This window comes from Oxyura jamaicensis, chromosome 28 (genome assembly GCF_011077185.1).
Source record: "Oxyura jamaicensis isolate SHBP4307 breed ruddy duck chromosome 28, BPBGC_Ojam_1.0, whole genome shotgun sequence".
In the NCBI taxonomy this organism is placed as follows: Eukaryota; Metazoa; Chordata; class Aves; order Anseriformes; family Anatidae; genus Oxyura; species Oxyura jamaicensis.
The window spans coordinates 1,244,169-1,266,937 of record NC_048920.1 but is presented as its reverse complement, the minus strand read 5'-3'; the positions used below and the strand labels follow the sequence as shown (position 1 = coordinate 1,266,937).

Below are 22,769 nucleotides of genomic sequence, written 5' to 3'. Positions count from 1 at the left end.
ATGGGGATTGGGATGGGGATTGGGATGGGATGGGGATGGGATGGGGATGGGATGGGGATGGGATGGGATGGGGATGGGGATGGGATGGGGATGGGATGGGGATGGGATGGGGATTGGGATGGGGATGGGACATTGGGATGGGATGGGGATGGGACATTGGGATGGGATGGGGATGGGATGGGGATGGGGATGGGATGGGGAGGGGATGGAGAGGGGATGGGGATGGGGATGGGATGGGATGGGGATGGGGATGGCATGGGACATGGGGATGGGGTAGGAATCACAAGCAGCTCTGAGTGGGGCTGGGTTGCTCCTCACCCCCCTGCACGCACTGAGCGCCCAAACCCAACCGATACTCAACAAAAACAAACACTCAATCAAATAATTGAACTGTCACTGCATAAGTGCATTATTACCAGCGTATAATTAATTACTACATAACTGCTCCCGTGGAATGATTAATTCAAAATTCAAACACGCGTTGTGGCGGAGCAGCACAGCGCAGGGCTCCATCCGACATCACCCTGCGGGCAGTGGGGTTCGGGGCACAGCGGGACGTGGCAGCACTGGGGCCGCACCCCACATCCAGCAGCATTTTGGGGTCTGTGCTTGGGGCACCCAGACCCCCCTGCAGAGGACGAGGGGGGCGGTTTTGAGGGCGGCATCGCTCAGCACCGCAGCCGGACCGAGAAATGCCGTGTCATCTCCCTGCCCCATCCATGCAATGCGAGGGCAGGAGAATAATGTCGTTACGGGCTCCAATTTGGGCAGCATGCTGGAGGTGCTGGGGCTCCTAACAGTTACTGATGGGTTTCATCTGGTGCTGCGTTAAGCAGAAGAGCTCGGGGGGGCTCAGAGGGACGGATCCAGGCGCCCCAGCGGCAGGGCTGCAGAGCCCCGGTGCTGCGTGGATGCAGGGGATGAGCCGAGCGCAGGGGGTGGAAGGGAAAGACCAAGAAATGCAAAGGAAAATCGGGAGATTTTTGGGTGAAGCTTTAGGTTGGGAAACCCGTGGTTCTGCAAGGAGGAGGTTGGCTGAAAGTGCTTCGTGCTCGGTGGGAAAGCCGAAGTAGAAATTAGCGGTGCAAAGAAATACATAACAAAAGGGGAAAGGAGGAGGATGGGGCCCTGGTAGAAATGCGAGGATAGAAAGTACAGAAAATTGACAAAAAGGATAAGGGGAGAGAGCCCATAGCTCCCGAGCGTGGGACTGGAATAAGAGAGGAGTAAGCAGCCGGGGGTGGCTTTACAAAGGGAAAGAAAACGAGCGAGCAGGGTGGTGGCAGGGCTCCGGGGAGCCATGCTGGGAGCTGACGGCAGCTGGTGGTGCAGCCACTCGGTCCCAAACCCCCCAGGGCTGCTAAAAAATGCCCAAGGAGAGCATGACGGAGAGCCGGGGGAGCGCCGACCCGACAGAACACGGCTCTGTGGGGCTGCTCAGTCCCCGGGGGTTTGGGAACTGGCGACCCCGGCTTCGCTCCGCGTTGTGCAACGAGCCTGAGCAGCCTGGCTGCGTTTCTGTTCGCTGATAACAGGATTTAAGTCATAAACGCAGCCGTGAACCACGTCGGCACAGTCCCAGCCCGCAGTGGCCTTTCTATGGGCTCGGCTGGGGCAGGAGCACCCCGGACCCAGAGCTGTGCCTTGGGCTCCAGCAGGACCCCAGCTCCCTGCCCCCAGACACTGCCCCCACCTCTCCAGGTCCAGATGGGACCCAGGGGCCTGGCCCAGGTGGGTCTGCTCCCACCGACAGCTCCCTGACCCCACAGCCTCGTCCTGGGACAACCCAAACCCCCCTCACACCCCCCAGCCTGGAGCCAGCATCCCGCACACCAGTTCAGGACCGGACCTCGCCCCAGTTGCCCCCCCCCAGTTCGGATCGCTGCCGCCAGCACCCGGCCAGACCCAGTGCCCTGCCCCAGAAGCTTTATCCCAGGCCAGTCCCGGACCCGCACTCACTCTGCCAGTGCCACCAAGCCGCTGACACCGAAAGCCAGAGGGAAGGCGAGCAGGGAAGGGGCGAGTGCGCCCGGCACGGCGGGGAGCTGCATCCCCACAGCCACCGCCGCTGGGAGCCCGGACTTCGGCCCCAAAGGCTGGGCGAAGAGGCAGCGCCCTTAAAGAGCCAGAACCGCCCCCGGCAGGAAGGTGAAGCCCCCGGCGGGGTCTGCAAAAGGGTGAGGGGGTCCCAGGAGCCCCCCCCGGCCCCACCACAGGACCACAGGGTTGCAGCACTCGAGGGCTGCCTCGAGGCACGGCACGGCCAGTGGCGGGGGAATGAATAAATGCACTGCAGAAGAGGTTTTGAATGTTTGGGGACTGGGCTTTTTTCATGTGTTTTATTTCTTTTCTTTTTTTTTTTTTTTTTTTCTTTTTCAATTCATTCCGGAACCCTTAAGCACTTAAAAGAGCCAAGAGGACGCAGCTCTTGAGATCTGTAAGAGGAAAAGAGAAGCGCATGAAAGCCAGCACTTCATCCACGCCTTCAGTAAGGAATTGAATGGAGCAGAACGCAGGAGCTTGAAGGTCTCCGTGTCCGGCTGGGAGCCCGGCCTTAACCTGACCTCCTCCTCTCAAACCCTTTTCCAGCATGAGCATTCACCTCCACACCAGCCCGGGGCGGGGGGGACAGGCTTACGAACTTCCACAGCATTTAGCGGACCCCAGACACGGCCGCTCAACCTTTCACCTGCCCCACAAAGCCTCCACCAACGTGTCACCGTGTCACTCTTTCGCCCTCTTGCTTCAGAGTCCGGGGACTGAATTAACTGCCCTGCACTTTGCCCTGGGCTTGCTCATCACCGCTGGGTGCCGGAGGACTCCGAACACACCCGCACGGCCACAAGGAGCGGCACGACCCGCGGGGAAGGAAGGGCACGAGCCTGACGCCAAGGGGTCGGTCTCTGGGGCTCGGTAATGAGCGGAGAAGCCCCCCCAGCAGCCCTACTTGTCCAAAAAGCAGTGTGACAGCCTGTAAAATAATAAAAAGGGTGAAACCAGGTAACGAGGGGCGGCTTGAGCGGTAACCTTCAGATCTTCCAAGCCACCGAAGGCTGCAGATGCGTCACAGCAGGCTCCTTGCTTTTGCAAGGACAAACAAGCCCCAGCTCCTTTGCCTCTCCCCAGCCAGGCGATTGCAGCGGTGTCTCCGGTGCCACATAAGCGTGGTCAGCACGGGCACTTGTGCTCGGCCCCGAGCACCAGGAATTCATTCTTTGATCCAAAAGAGCCCAACTTCGGTGACCTTCCGAGCACGCCACGACAAGCGGCTGTTTGATTAGGTTTCTGAAGATGAAATCCCTGCTTTGTAGGTAATGATGGAAAGGAGGAGGGCTGCGCTAAGTGGCTTGCTGAGTTTCTGCAGAATTGACCCCTGCCTGCTGCTCTCAGGGGCATGGGGAATATTGCATTATTTACAGTGACACACGGAAAACAGAGCACAGAAAAGCGCGTATCGATGAGCGTGGTCTGCACACGTTATCAAAACAGAAGGGGCTCAAGAAAGCCAAGGCCGCTGTGTTGAAATAAAAGAATAAAACAACTTTTGCCAACATGACACCAGGCAAGAACACAGCAATCTCTGCAGTATCAGATTAGCTCTAAAGACTCAATCAGGAGCAGCAGAAAGCCCGTCCACGAGCGCTCACCCTGCCTTTAAGACCATGCTGTGACCAGGTCATTGCTGGTACTAAAAGGATGCAGTGCTACGTAGGCTAGGAATAAAAAGAAATTCAAAGAGCGTCCACTCTCCAACAGCCTCCCTGCACGTCCCTACCTGTACAGAAAAAACAGCAGAGTGAAAATCTCGCCCTGCGGTCCTCCAGGCTCTGCTATCCGAGGAAAATCAGCTCAGCAGCACCAGCCAAAGCCCAGCACGGTGAGGCAGGAACCAGGAGCTGAGCAGCACCACTCCAGGGATGACCCACACGGATTGTTTTCCTAACTTAGTAGGACAGCACAGCTGTCACAGTGACCTTAATCAGTTGAGAGCACTGCCAGGTTTTCTATCTTTATTTCCCAACCTTCCATGCCTGCTGCCCATGCTGATTACCGTGTGCAACCTCCCCGTGCACGAGGGGTAGCGAGGGCACATGGGGCACGCTGCCCCAGCAGCCAACCCAGCTCCAAGCGTTTGCAAGGTGCTCACAAACTCCCCTTTTCCCAGAATGAACCCTTACTGAATTTATGGTTTCGAATGTTTTTATTGAAAGCCAAGCCCTGACTCTATGAGGTTAAGAAAAGTTAAAGAGAAGCGCATGCCAAGTAGTTGGATGGAGGGAAAACTAATGCCCCCCAACCCCACATTTATTTTTTCTCTAGGATATTTGGAAGGAAAGAAACCTCGAATAGTCCCTGAGCCTCTGAAAACCCAAGGCAAGACTGCTCTTTCCTAAGAACAAGTGAGTTTTATTTTATTTACAGATTGAATGAAGAAAATTTGTACTTGTAGAGGAGTTTCATAGGACAACAGAATGCAAATGGCCTTTGATAAGCTGCGCTCGAAGGCTTGGTTCTTCATCACCCACATCCACGCACAGTGTTAGCAAGTCCCTCGTTTTGCTAAGAAGCTGTGGGTGAACTTAGTGTTCAAGAAACCAAGAGGCTGTGGCCTCTGAAGTTCAACGAACATCCCCTGCGCTCCTCAACCCTTGCAGTCAATGCTCCATGCACCGATCCACACCTCTTCTTCCACAGGACAGAGGTAAAACAACTAGGCACTGGTTTTGCAATGTCAGTTGGAGGTCAGACTGCACTTCAGGCTTCATGACACCATCAGAACCCAGTTTGTCAGGGAATAAAGACCGAACAAGAGCCCCAGAAGTTGGGGTGGTTGTCATATTTGACATAAAAAAAAATAAAACAAAAAAAAAAGAGCAGCACAAGCTGCACATCTGAACAGAGGACCTGCCATTAGGCAAAAAATGCGTTCTTTGTAAGTAAGATGGCACTGAGCTATATACAAGTGGAGTCCCTGAACTATTCCTATTGGTATCTTTGGTGCTACCCTTCCACTCTGCAGGGCACCGTGTAAAAATCTCCGTTCTCACCTGCTCCGTTACCCTTCCCGAATCCCATCCAGGCCTTGTTACAACGCGGTTGTCATGACACTCGAGTGTGCAGTGAGTGGGCTCGCAGGCCGTTCTTCTGGGTGAAAGATGGTATTGTGACTTCGGTAAGTTTTACAATATTAGCAAATAAGAGAATGATAACGCAGTTTCATAACATTTCACAGTAAAATTACGATTTGTTTTGAAAAGACATTGTCCCAAAAAACATTCTCAGTAGTAAGGTCGTCGAGGATTGTTCTGTGGGGAATAACGAGAGAAGATTAATCAGAATTGCTGTCTTCACAGAACAATGAGCATTTGAGCTTAATTATCTGAAAAAGCCACTGAAACGTGACACTTCTGACAGCGAAACCTCAGATTTCCCATCAAAAGTTACAAACGCGGTTTTCTAGGTGTGCTGGCATGCTGAACGTAACAGAGGCAAATGCAAACCTAAAAGCCTTCTCCGATCAGGAAAACAATTATTCAAAATAAACCACGGATTCGTGGATGACCCATCTGCTTCCGCTGTGTGCAGCATCTATACCTAGTACCAGAGAAAACTTCAGCCAGCAATTTTGTATTAAAAAACCACCTAAGGAACTCTGCGCATCCACGTGTGTTTTGCTGATGACAAGTTGATTCAGAATGAGAATGAATCAAAGAAACTTTCACAGCATCTGCTTACTTGGCTGAGCACTAGAAACGCTCCCAACCTTGTAAGACACGCACAAGTCCTCAATGGATTTGTCACTGTCTGGTATGTTTCCGGGACACCTTACCAACGGATTTGGTCGGAAGCGGTAGGCAAGCATCATTCGTTTACGGAATGCCTCGTACTCATCATCCTCCTTGGTTAGCTCCGCAGGACGATCGATGCCAAAACCAGCTCCATCCACAGCTGTAGTCCCCCTGTTTGGAAAAAGGGAACAAAGCTTCCGAGGTAAGCAAACGTGATCACCTTCCCACTCACCGAAAATGCCGTCTGCCTCCTGCCGTTGCAGCTCAGAGAACAAGTGCCAGGGAGCACTGGGCATCATCGCACAGAGCACCGCATCGAGACCGACAGGTAATACTGAGCAGATGATTGTATTTGCCACCTTTCTGCCTTGCCCTTCCAAATCAATGATGCTTGCTGTTGTTAGATGGAAGTAGTAGTGTCAACATGTATTTGCTTGAACTTTTAGAGCTGGAACAGAAATGCTGTCTGTGCTTTGGATGCCTCCCTGCTGAATGATGCTCGGACTGGCAGACTAACCTTCGGCAGCCGAAGGCGTTGGTTTGTACCTCAATAACTGGAGGTAGACAGAGCCATTAAATAACGTGCCTGCCTCCCAGTCCTTCACTCCAGAACAGTCCAAGAGTGGAAACAGCTCATTTCCATCTCCATTCAAACCTTATCAGTCTTGAGAAGATCAGAGATGGTAGAGCCCAAGCAAATCACCCCCCTTGTTCAACCACAGCCAGGAGCTGCCCTCCTGTTGTTTAAAAGCCTTGCTGTTTTGATCACAGTGATCTTTTATCACAGGTCCTCTCTGAACGAATAAGCATGCTGCCAGAGAGATCTTCTTGCAAAAGAGGAGCAGAAGCGCTTTGTAGAGTTACTTCATGTTGTGCAGTAAACAAACAACTCATTTCTAAAAGGACCTAATGCTAAGAAGTAATGCAGAGTATTTCCTGCCACTGGTTTTGAAGTGCAGCACATGCTACCAACAGACGATCCATCTAAGACGACATTCTAATCTATTTTGGGATGGCACTCTCCCAAAGATTTTTTTTATATAAAATATGATCAAATCAGTAAACTTCTGTGCCAAAAAGTGACATCAAGAGAGCTGCATGATCACACAGAAAGCTCTCTGCTATGGACCACGCTATCTTTCAAACGCAGGTCTATCAGTAGCGTATTTCGGTAAACGCCTTCCATCCACAGTACACCAGGGACTAGCTAGCAGGCATCAAGAGTGTTCAGATGCAAAAGGCACGTTCTTTAATATTTAAATTTATGACTTTAAAGACATGCCCTCTGAGAGGGGAGGTACAGACGGGTGTTCTCTTCATTTTATAGATGGGGAAGCTGAAGAGAAGGCAACTAAGAAAAACACACTATGCAAATTGAGATTTGAAACAAAACACCGGCTCAGATCAGACCTCCTGCCTGAGACACAGTAACAAACCCAGTCCTTGTGGGGAGGGAACCCCAAATAAATCAGAAACGATATTTCTCCTTTGCTGGGAGGATTCCATATTCTGCGCGAGTGATGAATTGCAGTCACATTCACTGCAGCTGCTTCCAGTAGGCTAGGGTAGGAGCATCAATTATCAGCCTAAGAGGAAAGGACTAAATCAATAGTAGAAGAACTCTTACTTGCTGACTGGGTTTTTAATCCCCTGTCCATCTGAGCCAAGTCCCTCGCCTTCCTTCCAGCCCATCTTCATTAGCATTTGATAACCTATGTTTTCCACAGTCAGTTTGAACTCTTTGTATTCAGAATAATCTGGTTCACGTCCTTCCTGCAGGGAGACAAAACGCAGAGTTGGCTGTTTGGTATATGCACATACACGCCTATCTTTGTGGGTCAAAAGAGGGAAAAGTCAGCTTCAGCTACTGGAAGCTAGGGTGGTTCTGACAGTTAATAACTAGCATGATTTCTTGGGACTCCATTTCTGTACCACCACAGAGAAGAAAACAGGTAAATAATAAAGCACTGCACAGCCATGCATGCCCTCCAACATAATCTGCAAGAAGCAGGGAATGCTACTGTGAGATTAAGCTGAGACACATTCAGCTCCTTGAATTTAAAGTCGCTCACTGGATCAAGTTTCAGATACGGTTCTTATATAAAACCAGGATCTCCAGGGAACGTCAGAACCCATGCTGGTTACAAGAAAACATTATCACGGATGCCAGCAACAAGAAGTTCCACAGTTTAGGAAGAATTGGCAGGTATGAAGTACTTTACATAAGCTTTTTGTGTGGTTTATGCTTTTGCTTTAGTACAATTGTCTGGATAAAAACCCAAGTTTTCCTTGCATGGTGTCAGCCACTACTTATCTTAAACAGGAATGGCAGACAAGTGGGGGGGTAGCCTGAGAGGTTTGTCTCTAACTTCAGTTAACCCCCAAATACAGTCCCAATAGTCTGCTCTCTACCACAGCTGTTTCTCTGCGAAGAGCAAACAACTAAGCCCTAGTTTCCTACAGAAGTAACAAGGCTCCCAGGGAAGCACCTCAAAGCAGCAAGGCAGCTCACTGCTCTGACAAAGGGCTAAACGTGCTTGAGGTCTTTCCCTTATTGCTGCAGGACAGATAGGGAGCACTGCCCTGTGAAATCTCTGCTATTTCACCTTCAAGGCCTTGAACGTCTCCATGAATTTCTCCAGCTCATCCGGTGGAAGAAAGTCCCCGATGAAATGCTTCCCTCTGCCCATCTGGGTCAGCTGCTCAGCCCACTCTGCCCGAGAAACAAAGAGAAAACGGCAGTAACGCGGCGTTCTTTGACTCAAAATTTCAGAGAGTTTGTGAAGCATAAAGCCTCACAGGAACAGACTGTTATTATCTCCACTCAACAGGGATGGAAGCCACGGCATGGACCAGTGAAAAGCGACCCCTGTAACTCCTGTGCTAACAACATGATCCCAGACATCTCCCCCTGGAGGCCTCTGTACAACTGCAGGGCAAGCAAGGTGTTTGCCTGGCAGCTCCCCACACACCTCGCGTCTTGTCCATCTCCATGCGTCGAAGCTGATGCTCCCACGTTCCCAGCTCGCTGTCTACCTCCTCGTCGCTGTCGTAGCCATGCTGGTGCTGCTGGATCGCCTTTTCCCACATCATCTGCATTTCCTGCATGGCTTGCTTGTGCTTCATGATCATGTCGTACATCTGCTGCATCTAGGGGAAGAGAACCGGAGACAAACTGGTTTATAGGCAGCAAAGCCTGCCACGGAGGCACACAGTTTGGTGGTAGAGCCCACGGCAGCCTCAGCTGCCATTCGGAACGTAGGTTATGACAACTACAGATCCCAACGGGCAGCGCTGCTGCTTGATCTGATCCGCTCGCTCCTCAGATCAAACAGGAGCATTACGTGCTGGTTCCTCCGAGAGGCACCTTGATGTTAACGCTGCCATTGTGTCACCCCCTCAGTTTAAACACCCCCCTCATGTTCCAGCAAAAGCCAATTTTGATCCCACTCTGCCCCAGCCTGCACGTATCCCCCCACCTTCTCCCCACAGCTAAAGCAATACACAGCCAGCTGCAGATGTGACACACCAGACCTTATAGATTTGGGGTTTTAGGTTGGTAGCACAGCAATTGGCTGGCTTAATTCGTATTCCCCAAAGTCCTCTAAGATATTTCTGCTGACTGCAGCATCACATGATTCTTAGACATTCAGCACAAATCCTAGAGATTTATTTGTGGGCCACTGGAAAACTTTCCTTGCTATCTTCACCTCCGTTTTCCCATCTAACTCCACCACACTGCAGCACAATATGCAGGTACACAGACGATTTTGGAAGTATCTTCAGGGCATTACCTCCTGCTGCTCCTTCAGCTGTTTCTTCTGGGCTTCGGAGAGCTCTGTCACACCCACCAAGCCGACCGGTTTCCCTTTTTCATAACCAAGACCCTTGAGGTCCTGAACTGAAATAAGCACATGTAAAAAAAAGACTTTCAACATCTGAGACAGCTGCTGAGGCCAGTGAAACCATTTCTCGAGACCCCCTCGTCAAGTTCCAGGCCCATTCACGGTTCCTGCATTCAGACCCTTAGCTGTAGAACAACCACCTGGAGGGACTTGGAGGTAGGAAAGTCCCTGGCTCGCCCTGCCTTCGCCAGCCAGCTCAGAGCAATCCCTTACCACAGCCCAGGGCTCACATCAGCAGGCTGGCAACCCACATCTCACATCCTCAGAGGTCACGCTGCACAGCAATCTGCTATGACACGCTTTAAAAATTATTGCTCCTTTCATCTTAATTCTCCTCCTAAGGCTTCCTCAGGAACCCAAGCCACTGCAAAGAGCGATGCTTAATTATTCAGAATTGAGGCACGAGGAGATCTGAGCCTGTCACCATATTGTTCAATCCGCGCACGTCAGTGTCTGCTGATTACTATGTAAACAGCAACTTCATTCAAAATGAAAAGCAAATGACCACATTAGAATAAAGACACGAGCATTATGCTGCTTTGGAAGTTACCATTCCCCAAGGAGATTTCAGTTTCTAATCTACAGGCTCAAGAAGAGTATTGCTAGGGATGTCGCCACTGGTTTCAAAGAGGGGACGTTTTAAGCCTCTGCTCGACAGCCCCACTGATGTATCCTCCTTTACCTGCAGCATCCCATCTGGAAGCTCCTCCTTTGGAGTGACTTTTGCTGTTGTATCAGGTAAACCCTGAAATAAGATATTATCTGGGCAGGAAACCCGCCGATTTAAAATGACCACACGGCACCGAGTTCAAAGCACAAGCCAAAGGAAAGAGAGGGAACAAAAAGGAAGGCTATTTGTAATTGCTGCACCATGAGAAAGAGTAATATAAACATTGCTGGGGCTGCAAAAAATAGATTTACAGTGGAGATTGCCTTGCAATTGTGGTTCATATATATCCAGCAGAGCTGGCAGCTCCCCTCTAACGCACCTCAGATTTAAGATTCCAACGGTTAAATATTTAAGGGATTAAAAGAAGAGACACAACCACACTTGAAAGCGCGTTGCATTTTTCAACACCAGGAAAAGAATTTCCTCCTAATGACTGCAAAAAGCTCAATTTGAATGTAAGTCCAGACTACAGTTAAATGATGCTTCATTAATTATTCATTATCTATTAATTATGAAGCCCAATAATAATAGGATCATTGTTCATGACACCAAGTGTCTACGCAGCATGCTAATTAGGCCCCAGGGGTCGTCTTCTCCCTTCCTCTTACTCTCACCCAGGGCAATTGATCTGAGCACTCTCATCCCCCTCCTTTCCCGCGTGCTTTTGGCCGAGCGTGCCACAATCGGGAAGTGGCTTCCTTAGCTCCAGCCTCCCAAGGAGAACATGAAACAGCACATCCAGCCTCCCTCGCACAGCCAGAGCCTCTGCACATTCGCACCAGCAGTCAACTCTGCAGGAAGAGTTATGTAAAACACCGCAAGAGGTTTTCTGAGAGCAGGGAAGCAATAAGTGGTGTTACACCAGGCTTGGTGCTAGGATAAGCACTTTCAGCTCCCAGGAAATAGGAGCAAATAGAAAAATAGACCTAGCTGCTGCTGAAAAGCAGCCTGGTTTCTGTCTCAGAGCGCAGTGACATTTAGAGACGGTTTTGATGCACACTCTACGCTATTCCATGCAAAACCCGCTACAAAGAAGAATCCGGCCCCAAACGTTACGTGAGACTGGGGCACTTCAGCATCAGCCCTAGTCAGAGATTCACCTTCTGGCTCAGGGCATGGGAAAGCTTTCTCTGAATGCACCGAGGAAGACTCTGCCCTTCACAGAGGTCAGCAGCTCTTTGGCTTCGTTCTGAATTGCATAAACGCTCAGGCTGAGAGCCAGGCATGGCTCTAGAGGCCCTACGAGCTGGTAGCTCGCCAGCATATAAAACCACCATAAAGGAGAGAGGTGAGACTGTAGCATCTTCTTTTACACCCCAGAAAGCATATGCCACTGCTGCTTCCTGTGCTAAAACTACATCTGGTTCGTCTGACTGCTCCGGTACCATGCAGACTTTGTGCTGAGACGATGCTGAAAGAGTCGCTGCAGAAATTTAGCTCTGGGGGATATTTTTGTAGCCTTGGCCCAGAGCATCACAATACAGGAAGAGTTGACGGGAAAAAAAAAGCAAGGCTCTGCCCTAAGTCTACATCTGAAGATAAAAGAAAAAAAAATCTGTTTATAAATAAGATCAGTTAATGTATTTGCATTAAAATAGATAATAAGATTTGTAAGTCCCTTACACCAGGCAACAATACGCAGAGCTATGAAGCTGCTTCTCAGCCTTCTCTTCAGCAGGCTTGGGAAAAGTGTATTTCTCCCTTGAATGACATCAGCTTTGCCTACAGGGTTAATGGTGCAGTCTGTCTGCAGCATTGGCAGAAGACTACCTGAAGGTTTATCCCTTTCCCACATGCCCAAAGAGGAGCCTGTTACAACTGAAGTAAGCGTCCTTTAAGGACAGCAGAAATCCCAATAAAGAGGTGCCTGAGTTGTTGTCCTACAGCCTGAAGATCTTAATTAAAACTAATCAGACGCAAATCAATCCAATATTAAGTTTCAGAATATTCTAACGACAGCCTATGGAATCCCATTAGTCCACAGAATCCACTAATCACAATATCTGTGCTCCGTTCAGCTTTCCAGTCGTTGTAGCCCCTGCAGTACACACGCAGTTACGCGCTTTGATATCAATAAGAGCCTTGTTTCTGTCCAAAAGGACTACATTTTCTCCTCTCCGTGATACTGATCTGTTACTAAGAGGAGACAAGAGAGGAATCTGAACAGCCCTCCACTAAATCCAGAACAATTGCTAGGGATAAAGGACTAAGATGTAGATATTTAGGTACCACAGCACGATGGGCAACTAACCTTCCAGAGAACCAGGGGTGCAGTTTGGAATTTTCACCTGTCAGGTTGAAGATGTTAATTCTAGAAAGGGATCTCAACCAATACAAATTCCTTCCCCCTACAGAGCATTAACAGTGCATTAACGGCTGATTTGTTATGCCAGGCAAATTGTTTGCTGTCCTTTTCTCCTACTTGACACAAAGCCCTGTAGAAAGTGAGCATGAGCACAGCTAGCATGTCCCTGTCTAATTAAGAGAAGGCTAAAAGAGCCAGGGGAGATTTCAGCAGGAAGCATGCTGGAACGAGCACACAGATACTCTTGCAGGCCCTCTCTGCAGCAGGAGGCATTAAGATGGAATCTGATGCTTGTTTTGATAGCGCCTGCCCAGCTTCATCATCTAAGCTTCATTACTGTCTGCAGGAAAAGAGGAATTACTCTAGGGGTACAAAGTAAGACTTTCATATCTGATTTCTGGATTACTACGAGCAGCAATTCAAGGTCAAGTGAATGAGCTATCCAGGCTGGTATCTTGTCCTGTACGTACGAGATGTATAGGTAAGAATTCTGTACAGGGCTACGATCAGAAAACCGAATTAGGTAGGAACTTCTCTTCATCTACATTTGAAGTGCTGATGAGGAGATTGAGCCCGTCCTTCCTGACCTCTCTGTAGAATCTACAGACACCATGGCACATACAACCAACCCTACACCTTATCCAAGCCTAATAACTGAAGCTATTAAAAGGTTGAGCGACTATGCCCTCTGTAATCCATCCAAAGCAGAAGACCCACTGACTCGCTGGAGCAGTGAACTCTACAGACTGACCATGTGCTGAAAACTGTCTGTGGTCTCACCCTGCAGCTCTGGAAATTACACCCTGTTTGCTATTACTTGCCCCACCTCGCCTGTTCTGCGATTGCTCTTTGGAAAAGGTCCTTATTACTTTTCCTGAGGCTCTAATGCCGTACTATTAATTCACTCAGTTTGCCAACACCGACTGCCTTATCTCGCATCTTTTCTTTCTCCTTTTCACATCCTTTCCCCATACCACGCTAATTGGGCAAAGGATTCAAAGACGCCGTCTTAAATGTCTGCACTCACCTGTTGTCCTTGGATGACTCGAGTTCTGTATGCATCTCTAACTGCCTAATTACCTACCCGCACATGCACAGATGGGCCACAAGAGTTCAACCTCTGAGAGCTCGCTGCAAGTGCCTAGACTGGAAGAATTATCTTCCAGCACTCGAACAGGGCTGCACCCCCTGGGTGCACTTGGCAGGTGAAGCAACGGGGGCATCAGCCTCACCACTGGAAGAGGACTGTGAACCCTGCCTGTAATCAAATGAACCGAAATGGGGATAAATTGGAACGGGGAGTTAGACTCGCGTCTGCCAGCACTCGGGGAGCAGCTATTCCCATTTAGCCTTCTGATCAGTTAGAGCGAGATGGAAGTGCTGCCCAGGGGTTTTATCCTACCATGGGGAATAAGCACAGTTCAGCTTTGATATTTGTTTTCTGACAGACACTCTTCCTGAAGTGAAATAGCCCTAAATAGTGTAGAGGCTGAGGCTCTAATGAGCTATAGCACAGCAGGGTTTTACAGATAGCTGCAGAACGATAAGATCCAATCCCTGGTGTCAGAGAGATAAAGTGGTTTATCTGGGTTTCCACACAGGGGGAGTTAGCTGCCGGACCCAGCTGAAAGATAGGGGGCTGGCAACCAAGGAGATTACAACAAGAGATAGACTCGCTGGATTTTCTGTTTACAAAGCCAGCTGGGCTAAGGCAGGACGCACCCCCAGGAAAAACAGTTATTCAACCCAATATGCAGAGCCACTAACCTGAAAGAGGGGAGGGAGAATCCAACTGCTGGATCAGCTGCGGGAGGGGCAACTCAACCTTGTCCTCCTCTGGCCCCCACCTGCTCTTACGCTTCTTTTTCGTGGTGCCCGTAGCAGCGGCCGTAGCTGTTGGTGCAGCAGTGGTTGTAGCCGTCTCGTTAGGCAGAGTTGAGGAGGAGGATGGTGAAGGCGAGGGCAACGGCGAAGGCATGGGCAAGGGCACAGGCAGCGGTGGGGGTACTGGCAAGGGCAACGGGGATGGCACCGGCAAGGGCACTGGCAGGGGCAGAGGGGAGGGCAAAGGGGAGGGCACGGGCAAGGGTAAGGGCAGAGGTAAAGGCAAAGGGGAGGGCACGGGCAAAGGCAAGGACGATAAAGAGAGGGGTGACGGCGATGCCTCAGGACTGCTCTTCCTTTTCAGGCTGGACTCCGCAGGCACGGGGGCACTCGCAGCGCTGGTTTTGGCCTTACGGAACTCCTCCAGTTTCTGCCGGTAATACTTGTAGCCTTTGCTGTTTGGCTCATATAAAAACCTACAGGGGGAGGAAGAAAAAGGACATTTGGTTGTAACGGTCGTGTCCAGGGGCTGGACGTAGCACAGTTAGGTCAGGGCTTCTCTTTCCTGCAATGTTCTTGCACAGCCAGCCTTCCCGCACCCTTCCTTGCTCTCCAGCACCATCCTGTGTGTACGTGCACGCACTGCAGGGCCCCACATGCTTTACAAGGTAGGCTGCAAGCCTTTGGGATCCCAAAGCGTACTTCCCGTTGGTGAGCAAACCACAGCTGTTCATGGTGCCAAATAAACACATGGTACCCAAAAGGATCTCGGTACGCTCGTGGAAACGTGAGGTCCTCCCCCAGAATACACTGGCCTCCCAGTACACGCCTGGAAAAACTGCAAGGGCACCACAACTTGTTGGATTTCAGTTCACAGAAGAAAACAAACATTCACGTCTTGCCAAGAAGAATGCCAAACCACTGCCTAAAGAAACTGCTCCCAGCCCTCTATTCAGCATAGAGGTGTAGACATTACCAGCCTGCTTAATTATACCATGACTGCTCCTTCTGTTCCCTCATACACGGGGAAAAAAACACTGCTTCAGTTGCTTCCCCTTCCAGAAATAGGCATCTCTGACCTTTTGGGTAAAATAAAACTCCTTAGTCTCTGTGGGAAGAGCATGAACAATCTTCAGCCTAGTGATGCAGAAAAAAATTCAACGCACTCATGTTTATTACAAATGTAGCTCTTTGGGCTCCCTTCAAACACTTCACGCAGAAACGTTGTCTATTCCTAACACCTCTGCAATCTCCTCTTCAGAGAGGACCAGTTTAATACCTGATGCAACCTCTCCTCAGGACAATGCCTGCTGCCACAAGACGACGTAGGAGACAACAGGTCTCTCTCGTTTATCGCTGCACAACAGCTACAGGCAAACACAAGCTGAACTCTGACATTTTAAAACGCACTAAATTTGATCTTGCGTCCCTCCGTTTGAATAACAGCGTTAGGGACTGATTCAGGACCGAGCAGAGGGCAAGACAGGGCCCTCTGCATGGCAAACCCGATGAGATCTTAACAGAGGAGGTGGTGTTTAACTTGACCGTGCTCAGGTGGGACCGTGGTGGTGTTTTAAAGTAAATAATGATGCAGCTCCGATATTAGCACATCTGTTGAATGCAATTCACAACACAAGGGGACTACCCAAGGGGGCCAGAAGACAGCCAATAAAATGCCAAAATATCAGCAACAAAACAAGGCTTCCTGAGCCCCACTTCCCTCCTAGAGAACACACCAAATTGTTTGTAAGAGCAGAAAAATTAAACAAGGACGACACCAAAGGGAGCCATTAAGCAGCTGTCAGTAAGCGCTGAAGGGAACGATTCACATCCGATGTGGTAAAAACGATATTCCAAAGGGGGACCTAATGCTGAAGGACTACTACCTGCGCGCTGGGAGGATGCCGCGTAAAGAGCAACCCGGGAGATTAATTGGGGAGCAGCAGTAGGAGTGGAGGGGGGGGGACCACAACAGAACCCACTTCTAGGGAACGGTTTAAAGGTTAGAATTATACCAGTACGTTGCGACAGCGAGCAGGTAGGGAGGGGTGCAAGCCGTAAATTAATTGTGGAGAAAGCAAAATGATTCCTTTCTCTCTGCGCCTTGCTTTAAATTGTGAAACTTCAGACTGCAAAAGTATCAAACTGGGTTGTCCTTGTAACTTCTGACTTCCAAGCGTGTCTATCAAGGGGAAACCTTTGGAAAAAAAACGAAACAAAAACGTATCCAAGCCTACACATCACGCTCAGCAGCGGGCTTCTTCCCTTACCTGAAAGCATGGTTCTCGCGGTTGTTCTGCAAGGCAATAGCTTCCACCTCGGGACCCCCGTCTGCTATGAACCTGGCCAGTTTCTCAGCACAGTTCTTTGTCTCTTCGTCCTCTGGGGGTGAAACTTTAAGCAGGCTGTCAGTACTGGGCCCAACTCACACAAGCAACAGTCAAAGCCTATCTGTTCTAAGAACCCCAAGAGCAGAATAAGGGCAAAAGGTCGAGTTTAATTTTTAGAAATATTAAACATCAACAGAGTTTACATCACAAAAACACGATAGCGCATCACGGTCGTACAATACATCTGTAACCAGAGGAGTGCCCATTCACACCTCACCCTCCTCTGTGCCAGGAGCTAGATGAGAGCAGATTAACAGACAAATCAGCTTTTGTCTCCAAAGACGGACACTCTTTTCTCCCTACTGCGGAGGAAGTCTGTTTCTTCCTCGCGTCACGCAGTTTTCCATAGCATTACACCTCACAATTATTTCTCGTGAAGGACTTTGCCACACGAATCCACAGGAGCAAATGGGAAGAAAAAGCGGCAAGCTAATAACGGCCGGCAACCCCATTTGTACCGACTGTCACTACACATCTGTTTTAGGGGAGGGACAGAGGAAATTCTCCACAAAACAGTCCCAATCCTCACCTGGAAGAGGTGACCACTGCAGCCTTAGTCCAAAGGCACAGAGAAGGCTCAGATCATAAATATTTCAAGCATATTTGATGTTTATAAGGAGCCAGGCAAATACGTTATTTAGCCTTGACAGCCTTATATGACATTTGCTACCTGCACAGTACCACTGCCAGTACTCCAGCGTGCTGGCACAGCACCAGGAGGCAGAAGACATGATTATAAGCCACGGATAAGTCATAACTTTTCCTTGCTTCAATATTCCACACCTGTAAAGTATGGATAATACCGCTTAGCTTCTAAACTGTTGTATCAGCGGGTTGGTATTGGTAACAAGCTCCTTCAGCCTACAGTCTATTAAGCCAAGATTTGTTTGAGCTGTTAACTCATCAGCATGACAGCTAAATTGCATCAATGCTGCCTTCCACGGGAAAGGAAGCTGACACAGAGAAGCCGAGTGATTTGCCAGGGCCACATGGCAAGCCTCAAACAGAGGCCGGACTGGAAGCAATAAATGCTCAGCCCACAGACCACGCTTCACCCACAAGAGTTCTTGTCTCCTAACAGCGTTATCCTGGTTCCCCTGCCCACAGCCCCTGTCTGCCGGCAGATCGCCCACATCTGCTGTTTTCCCACCTGGGATCACAGCCCCTTGTTTAAGGGTTTATGTCACAAGCAGAACATAAAAGCTTCAGGCAGGGAAGTGGCAGCAGAAATGAGGATTACGTTCAAGGAAACCTTTTCGTAAGTCAAATATCACACAACAATAAGCACTTTTCCTCGGTGCATTTTTAGGACTGAAGGACTTTCCAGATCACACGGAACGGTGAATCATTTTAGCTCACTTTAAGGATTTTGGAGAAATACAATGCAAATCCCTCTCGAGAGCCTTTCACACAGAACGTGGTACAGAATGCTGTGGGCTTGGGGAAAAAAACATCTTGGCAACAGAGTTTGATGCCATAGGTCACCATCTCCTTCGATTTTGAAATTTTATTTACAGGCAGACAGCCAAATATCCATTCCCACTGTTTCCAGGGCAGAGCTTACATGCAATTACAGAGAGCGAAGAAAACAAACAATTTCTGTAATTCATAGAGTATTCTCCAGATCAGTCTTAATTACCTTTCTGAGAAGAGGATGCCTGAGAACTTTGATTCTCTTTTCTTATCTCTGCCACTTTCTTTCTGTAGTAAAGGAATTCTCTGCTGTTCTTATCATGTAAGAACCTAAGGTGGAGATGAAGGAAAAACAGCAAAAAAACGTGCATCAGCAATGACCGTGAAAAAACAACACTGATACCCTAGGGATGCAAACACCTCAGAACTGGAGAGAACAACACAAATTTCTCAGAACGCGCTTAAACTGTGGGTTACAGAGTCTTTAGCACGTATAAATATACATAGCTCTAATCTCAGGACTTGCACCCAAGTGTTTTTTTGTTACTTTGCAAAGAAAAATAAGTCAGTCTCCCCTTTTCATGTAAGGGGGAACCCTCTGTCCTCAGCCACTCAGCGTATCGATGGCAGAGGGGACAGGATCAGTCCCAAGACCAGTATCCCCACAGGCAAGGTGCCGTGCAGGCAGCCAGATCTCCCTGGCTATAGCCCAATTATCTGATCTGAGCGCACAGCACCACCACAGCATCGCTTTCTGCCTCAGTTTCCCCATCTATAAACCAAAAGCAATTACTTGCAGCAGCGCTCAGATCCACCTAACGATAATTAAACCATAAACGCTCGTGGGAGCTACGTATGCAAGGCTGATGTTCTTCCTCCTACAAAGAGGCAGCGTTCTGCTTTGGCAGACAGGTTAGCACCACACTTACGAAAAAGCTGGGTTATCCTTGTAGTCTTCCATAGCGACCTTCTCTAACTCTGGTCCCCCTTCAGCCACGAACCTAGCCAGCTTTTCCACCACTTGGCGGGTCTCCGCATCCTCTGGGGGTAAAACTTTAAGCAGGCTGTCAGTACTGGGGTTCAACTCACACACCAAACAGGCAACAGGTACATTACTTCTAAGAACCACGGGGACAGACAAAAGTAGAACGGGAACGGGAAGAAAAAGGATGAAATGGGGGATCCGGTCTTACACAGCTGTACAAATCACAATCTTTAGGTTACAGTCAGCCTCTGCCCTCCCCTGCTAGGAAGCTAATATTCTGACTAAATCCTTCCTACAAGGAAAAGCCTAAAAATTGGCTCACCGCAGCTTAGGGCGCAACTTCAATTGCGACGTAATTTGCTTCTGACAATTCTGCTCCACACAAAAACACATGGTGGGAAGGAACGGGATTTCTTAAACACAAAACCCCAACCACATTACTAAAGATTACAAATTCTAGTTCCCCACGACATCGTTCTGTACCAAGACAGCACAGACAGCTTGTGTAGCTGGAGCATGTAGTTCTCCCTACTGGCACATGCCCATGTCTCAACCCTCACTTGGAGGGAATCCCGTCGGAGATGAGAGCTCAGTCTCCAAGAAACTGCATTTTGGCTTCTGCGCCAAGAAAGGAACCCACTGGCACTGACAGTTATTACAGAGCCGACGTAGGACACATTTGATGGAAACTAAACACAGACATTCGTCTAGACAACAATATTTTGGGTAGGGCACTGAACACAGAGCACACAGGAGCAGAGGTTTCTGCACTGCTCTAGACTATTTCGAGGCCAGGGTCCGTGTTCTGCCTTCACCCTCTGCAGCCAGCAGCTGTTTATCACGTTCCTGCAGTGCATTTCAGACTCTCTAAGACTACGCCTTTATAAATCCCACCAGCAATGGCTAGACACATAAACATGTAATGAAATGAATCATGACACAAAGCTCAGTGTGACTTATTTAGCAACTCCAATCTAATTTTATACTTGATTAATAAGTCCGCATGAAATTCAGATTATTAACCAAATCTGCCTTCTGGCTTCCCAGCCTCGGTTATTCGCAGACACTCGGTTATTTAAGTGCTGCAATAATCAGCATTGATTTTATATCCTACTTAAAATTTGAGACTTCTGAGGTGAGGTTTTCTAGTGAGACTTTGGAAAGAGGCAGGAACTTGGATTTTAACCGGTTGTCCTTTTGTGCCTTTCATTTAGCATACGTATTAGTATTCAGAACGCATCATTTTATTCATTTATACATGCATTTTTCCCCCCTACACAGCCATTCCTAAACTCAGGACTTTTCACCTCAAGTCATTTCAAAAACTAAAATTTCACATTCATCACAAACATTACACTTTTATCTTTTTCAAGGTAACTCAGCGCTAGCCATTGTTGAATTCAAGTGTATAAAAGAATTCTTACAATCATCAAATGACCAAGCTCCACTAAGAGCAGAATACATTCTCACCTTATTTTCACAGGAGGTTACACACTGTTTGACTTGTTAACCCAGAGAAAATCTCCCTAGGCACAAACCAGACCCAGCCTAATTATGGTGAGTGACCCGACTCCCACACCAAGCTCAGGCTGGATAAAAAAAACGAGGAGAAAACAACTCTCTCAAACTCAACTGGTATCCCCCCTAGGGTAAGCGTACCTGCACCCCAGAAGAATCAACGTAATACAAGGCGTTATTTACCTTTAATTTCCAACCACTGCTCATAATCTTCCTCCTCATCTTCATCTGGCGACTGAAACACACTGAGGCGGTTAACGACCGGGGTCTGTTTGGAATGGGAGTAGTTCTTCGCTTGCTGCAGCATGCTGCTCAGGACCTGACCGGGGCGCTTCCCAAACAGCATTGGCTTCTTCCCAGCATTTGGTGCAGAAGCGTTTGACGAGTTATTAGTAGAACGTGGGGGAGGTTCTTAGGAAAGAATGAGGGGGAAAATAATTCCTGGGCGTTCTTACTGCTTTCATCTCAGCAGGTTACAGATAACAACTCAAGCAGATACAGCTGCAACAGGCTGTTATTTTCAGAGTAAGTTAAAGACATCAACCGGGAAAAGCTGCGTAACTAAGTGAAAGCTAAGACAGTTTACACAAAGTAAAATTCAAGCTAGAAGAAAGATGCTCGTCTTTACGGCACCTACAGATTGAAAGAAACACAAGTGTCCCTATCACATCCTGAAGAAAGGCTTCAATCCAAATTTAAAGGCTCGTTGTTGCTTTAGAACTTACTCATACTGGTAACAGCTCATAGCAGGATTTCTAAAGGAAACACACACGAAGCTCACACAAAGCTGGTATCATCACGAGAAGGAAGGCCTGGTGCTCAGAAGTCCACCTACCAGCACTCGACTTTTCCTTCTGCAGCTTGAGAAACTGCTGGAGGAAACTGCCATCGTTAACAAACTTGTTGGAAACAGAGGCTTCGTTGTCAGTACCGTCATCTCTAAATAGAAAAAGAAAAGTAGGTGATGGTACACCCCAGTCCCCTCACACGCATTTATTTCAGACAGAAAATAAGATAAGTGCCAGCGATTGCTCATATTGCTTATTTTGAAAGCACACCTGGCTTTTTAAAAGCACAAGAACTGCTGGTGGCATGTACCCCTGCTTTCCCACGGAATCCCTTGCATTGAAACAAGATTTCTACTTGCGGGGTTCCGCTGTTGTGCTCCCAGGAACTCTAGGTAGGCATTTAGCCAGGGATTGTGCTAACTCTTGGGGAATTACAATTGCAAAAAAAGTAGCAATTAAGAAGCAGAGGGAAAACACAATAGCACTCGGTTAAAGAGGCTTGTTGTCAGTGCTCCTCTGTTAACATCAGCATCTGAAAAACCTGGGGAGCTCGGTTAAACTGAAGGAGCCTGGCGCTGCCCAACCCAACGCTCAACCATTCAGTCACCAGCTTCGGCCCCATCGGCGCTTGCCTCCCAGCACAAGACCTTTGCAGAACCGCCCTCCCCTTTGGACACGGGCACAGAACCGCTTTCTGCCGGCAGAGCCCAGCCCGGCAGCCCCGCTCCCCTCACGCACTCTCCGAAGAGGGGCAGCTGCCGGATGCGCAGGGAGTTCTGCCTCTCCTGCTGCTCCAGGCGGGCCTCGATCTCCCTCTTCTTCTGCGCGATCAGCTCCTCCTGCTGCAGGATGTTGGCGGTCGTCTTGGCCGATTTGGACTGCGAGACGCCGAACCAGCGGCTGGCCTTCCCTGGAGAGGGGGTGGGAAAAGGAGGAGGAAGGGGGCGATTAGCTCCCGGGAGGGGCCGTGAGGGGAGACCCCGGGCCTGAGGCTCTCCAGGGCTCGGATCCCTCAGGGCCGAGGCCCACCCGAGGCCGGGGGGAGCCCCCGGGAGCTCCCCGGGCCCTACCCGGCGCCTCGCGGGGGTTGTCCATTTTGGAGCTCCCGGCCCACCATGCACCGCGGCCGGCAGCGCAGCGCCGCCGCCGCCGCCAAGGCTGCTGGGAGCTGTAGTCCGGCGA

The 22,769-nt window shown here is 49.2% G+C and overlaps 1 protein-coding gene across 1 annotated transcript; it reads right to left on the bottom strand.

The window, feature by feature from the left end:
* Positions 1-4,185: 4,185 nt before the first annotated feature.
* Positions 4,186-22,755, bottom strand: SUGP1 (SURP and G-patch domain containing 1). The gene is made up of 14 exons (XM_035348174.1): positions 22,658-22,755; positions 22,326-22,497; positions 21,635-21,738; positions 20,983-21,210; positions 19,226-19,349; positions 18,523-18,626; positions 16,764-16,887; positions 14,437-14,969; positions 9,584-9,690; positions 8,762-8,939; positions 8,396-8,502; positions 7,417-7,562; positions 5,831-5,960; positions 4,186-5,306 (listed from the first exon to the last, which is right to left on the bottom strand). Exons 1-14 carry the CDS (start codon positions 22,680-22,682, stop codon positions 5,280-5,282), a joined length of 2,109 nt encoding a protein of 702 aa, XP_035204065.1. The 5' UTR covers positions 22,683-22,755; the 3' UTR covers positions 4,186-5,279.
* Between the last annotated feature and the right edge of the window lie 14 nt (positions 22,756-22,769).

Coding starts and splice junctions, on each gene's coding strand:
- SUGP1 (XM_035348174.1), bottom strand. CDS start 22,682: ATGGACAACCCCCGCGAGGCGCCGG. Junction 22,498..22,657: donor CAACCCCCGCGAGGCGCCGG/GTAGGGCCCGGG, acceptor CCCCCTCTCCAG/GGAAGGCCAGCCGCTGGTTC. Junction 18,627..19,225: donor AAGGATAACCCAGCTTTTTC/GTAAGTGTGGTG, acceptor TCTCCACCTTAG/GTTCTTACATGATAAGAACA.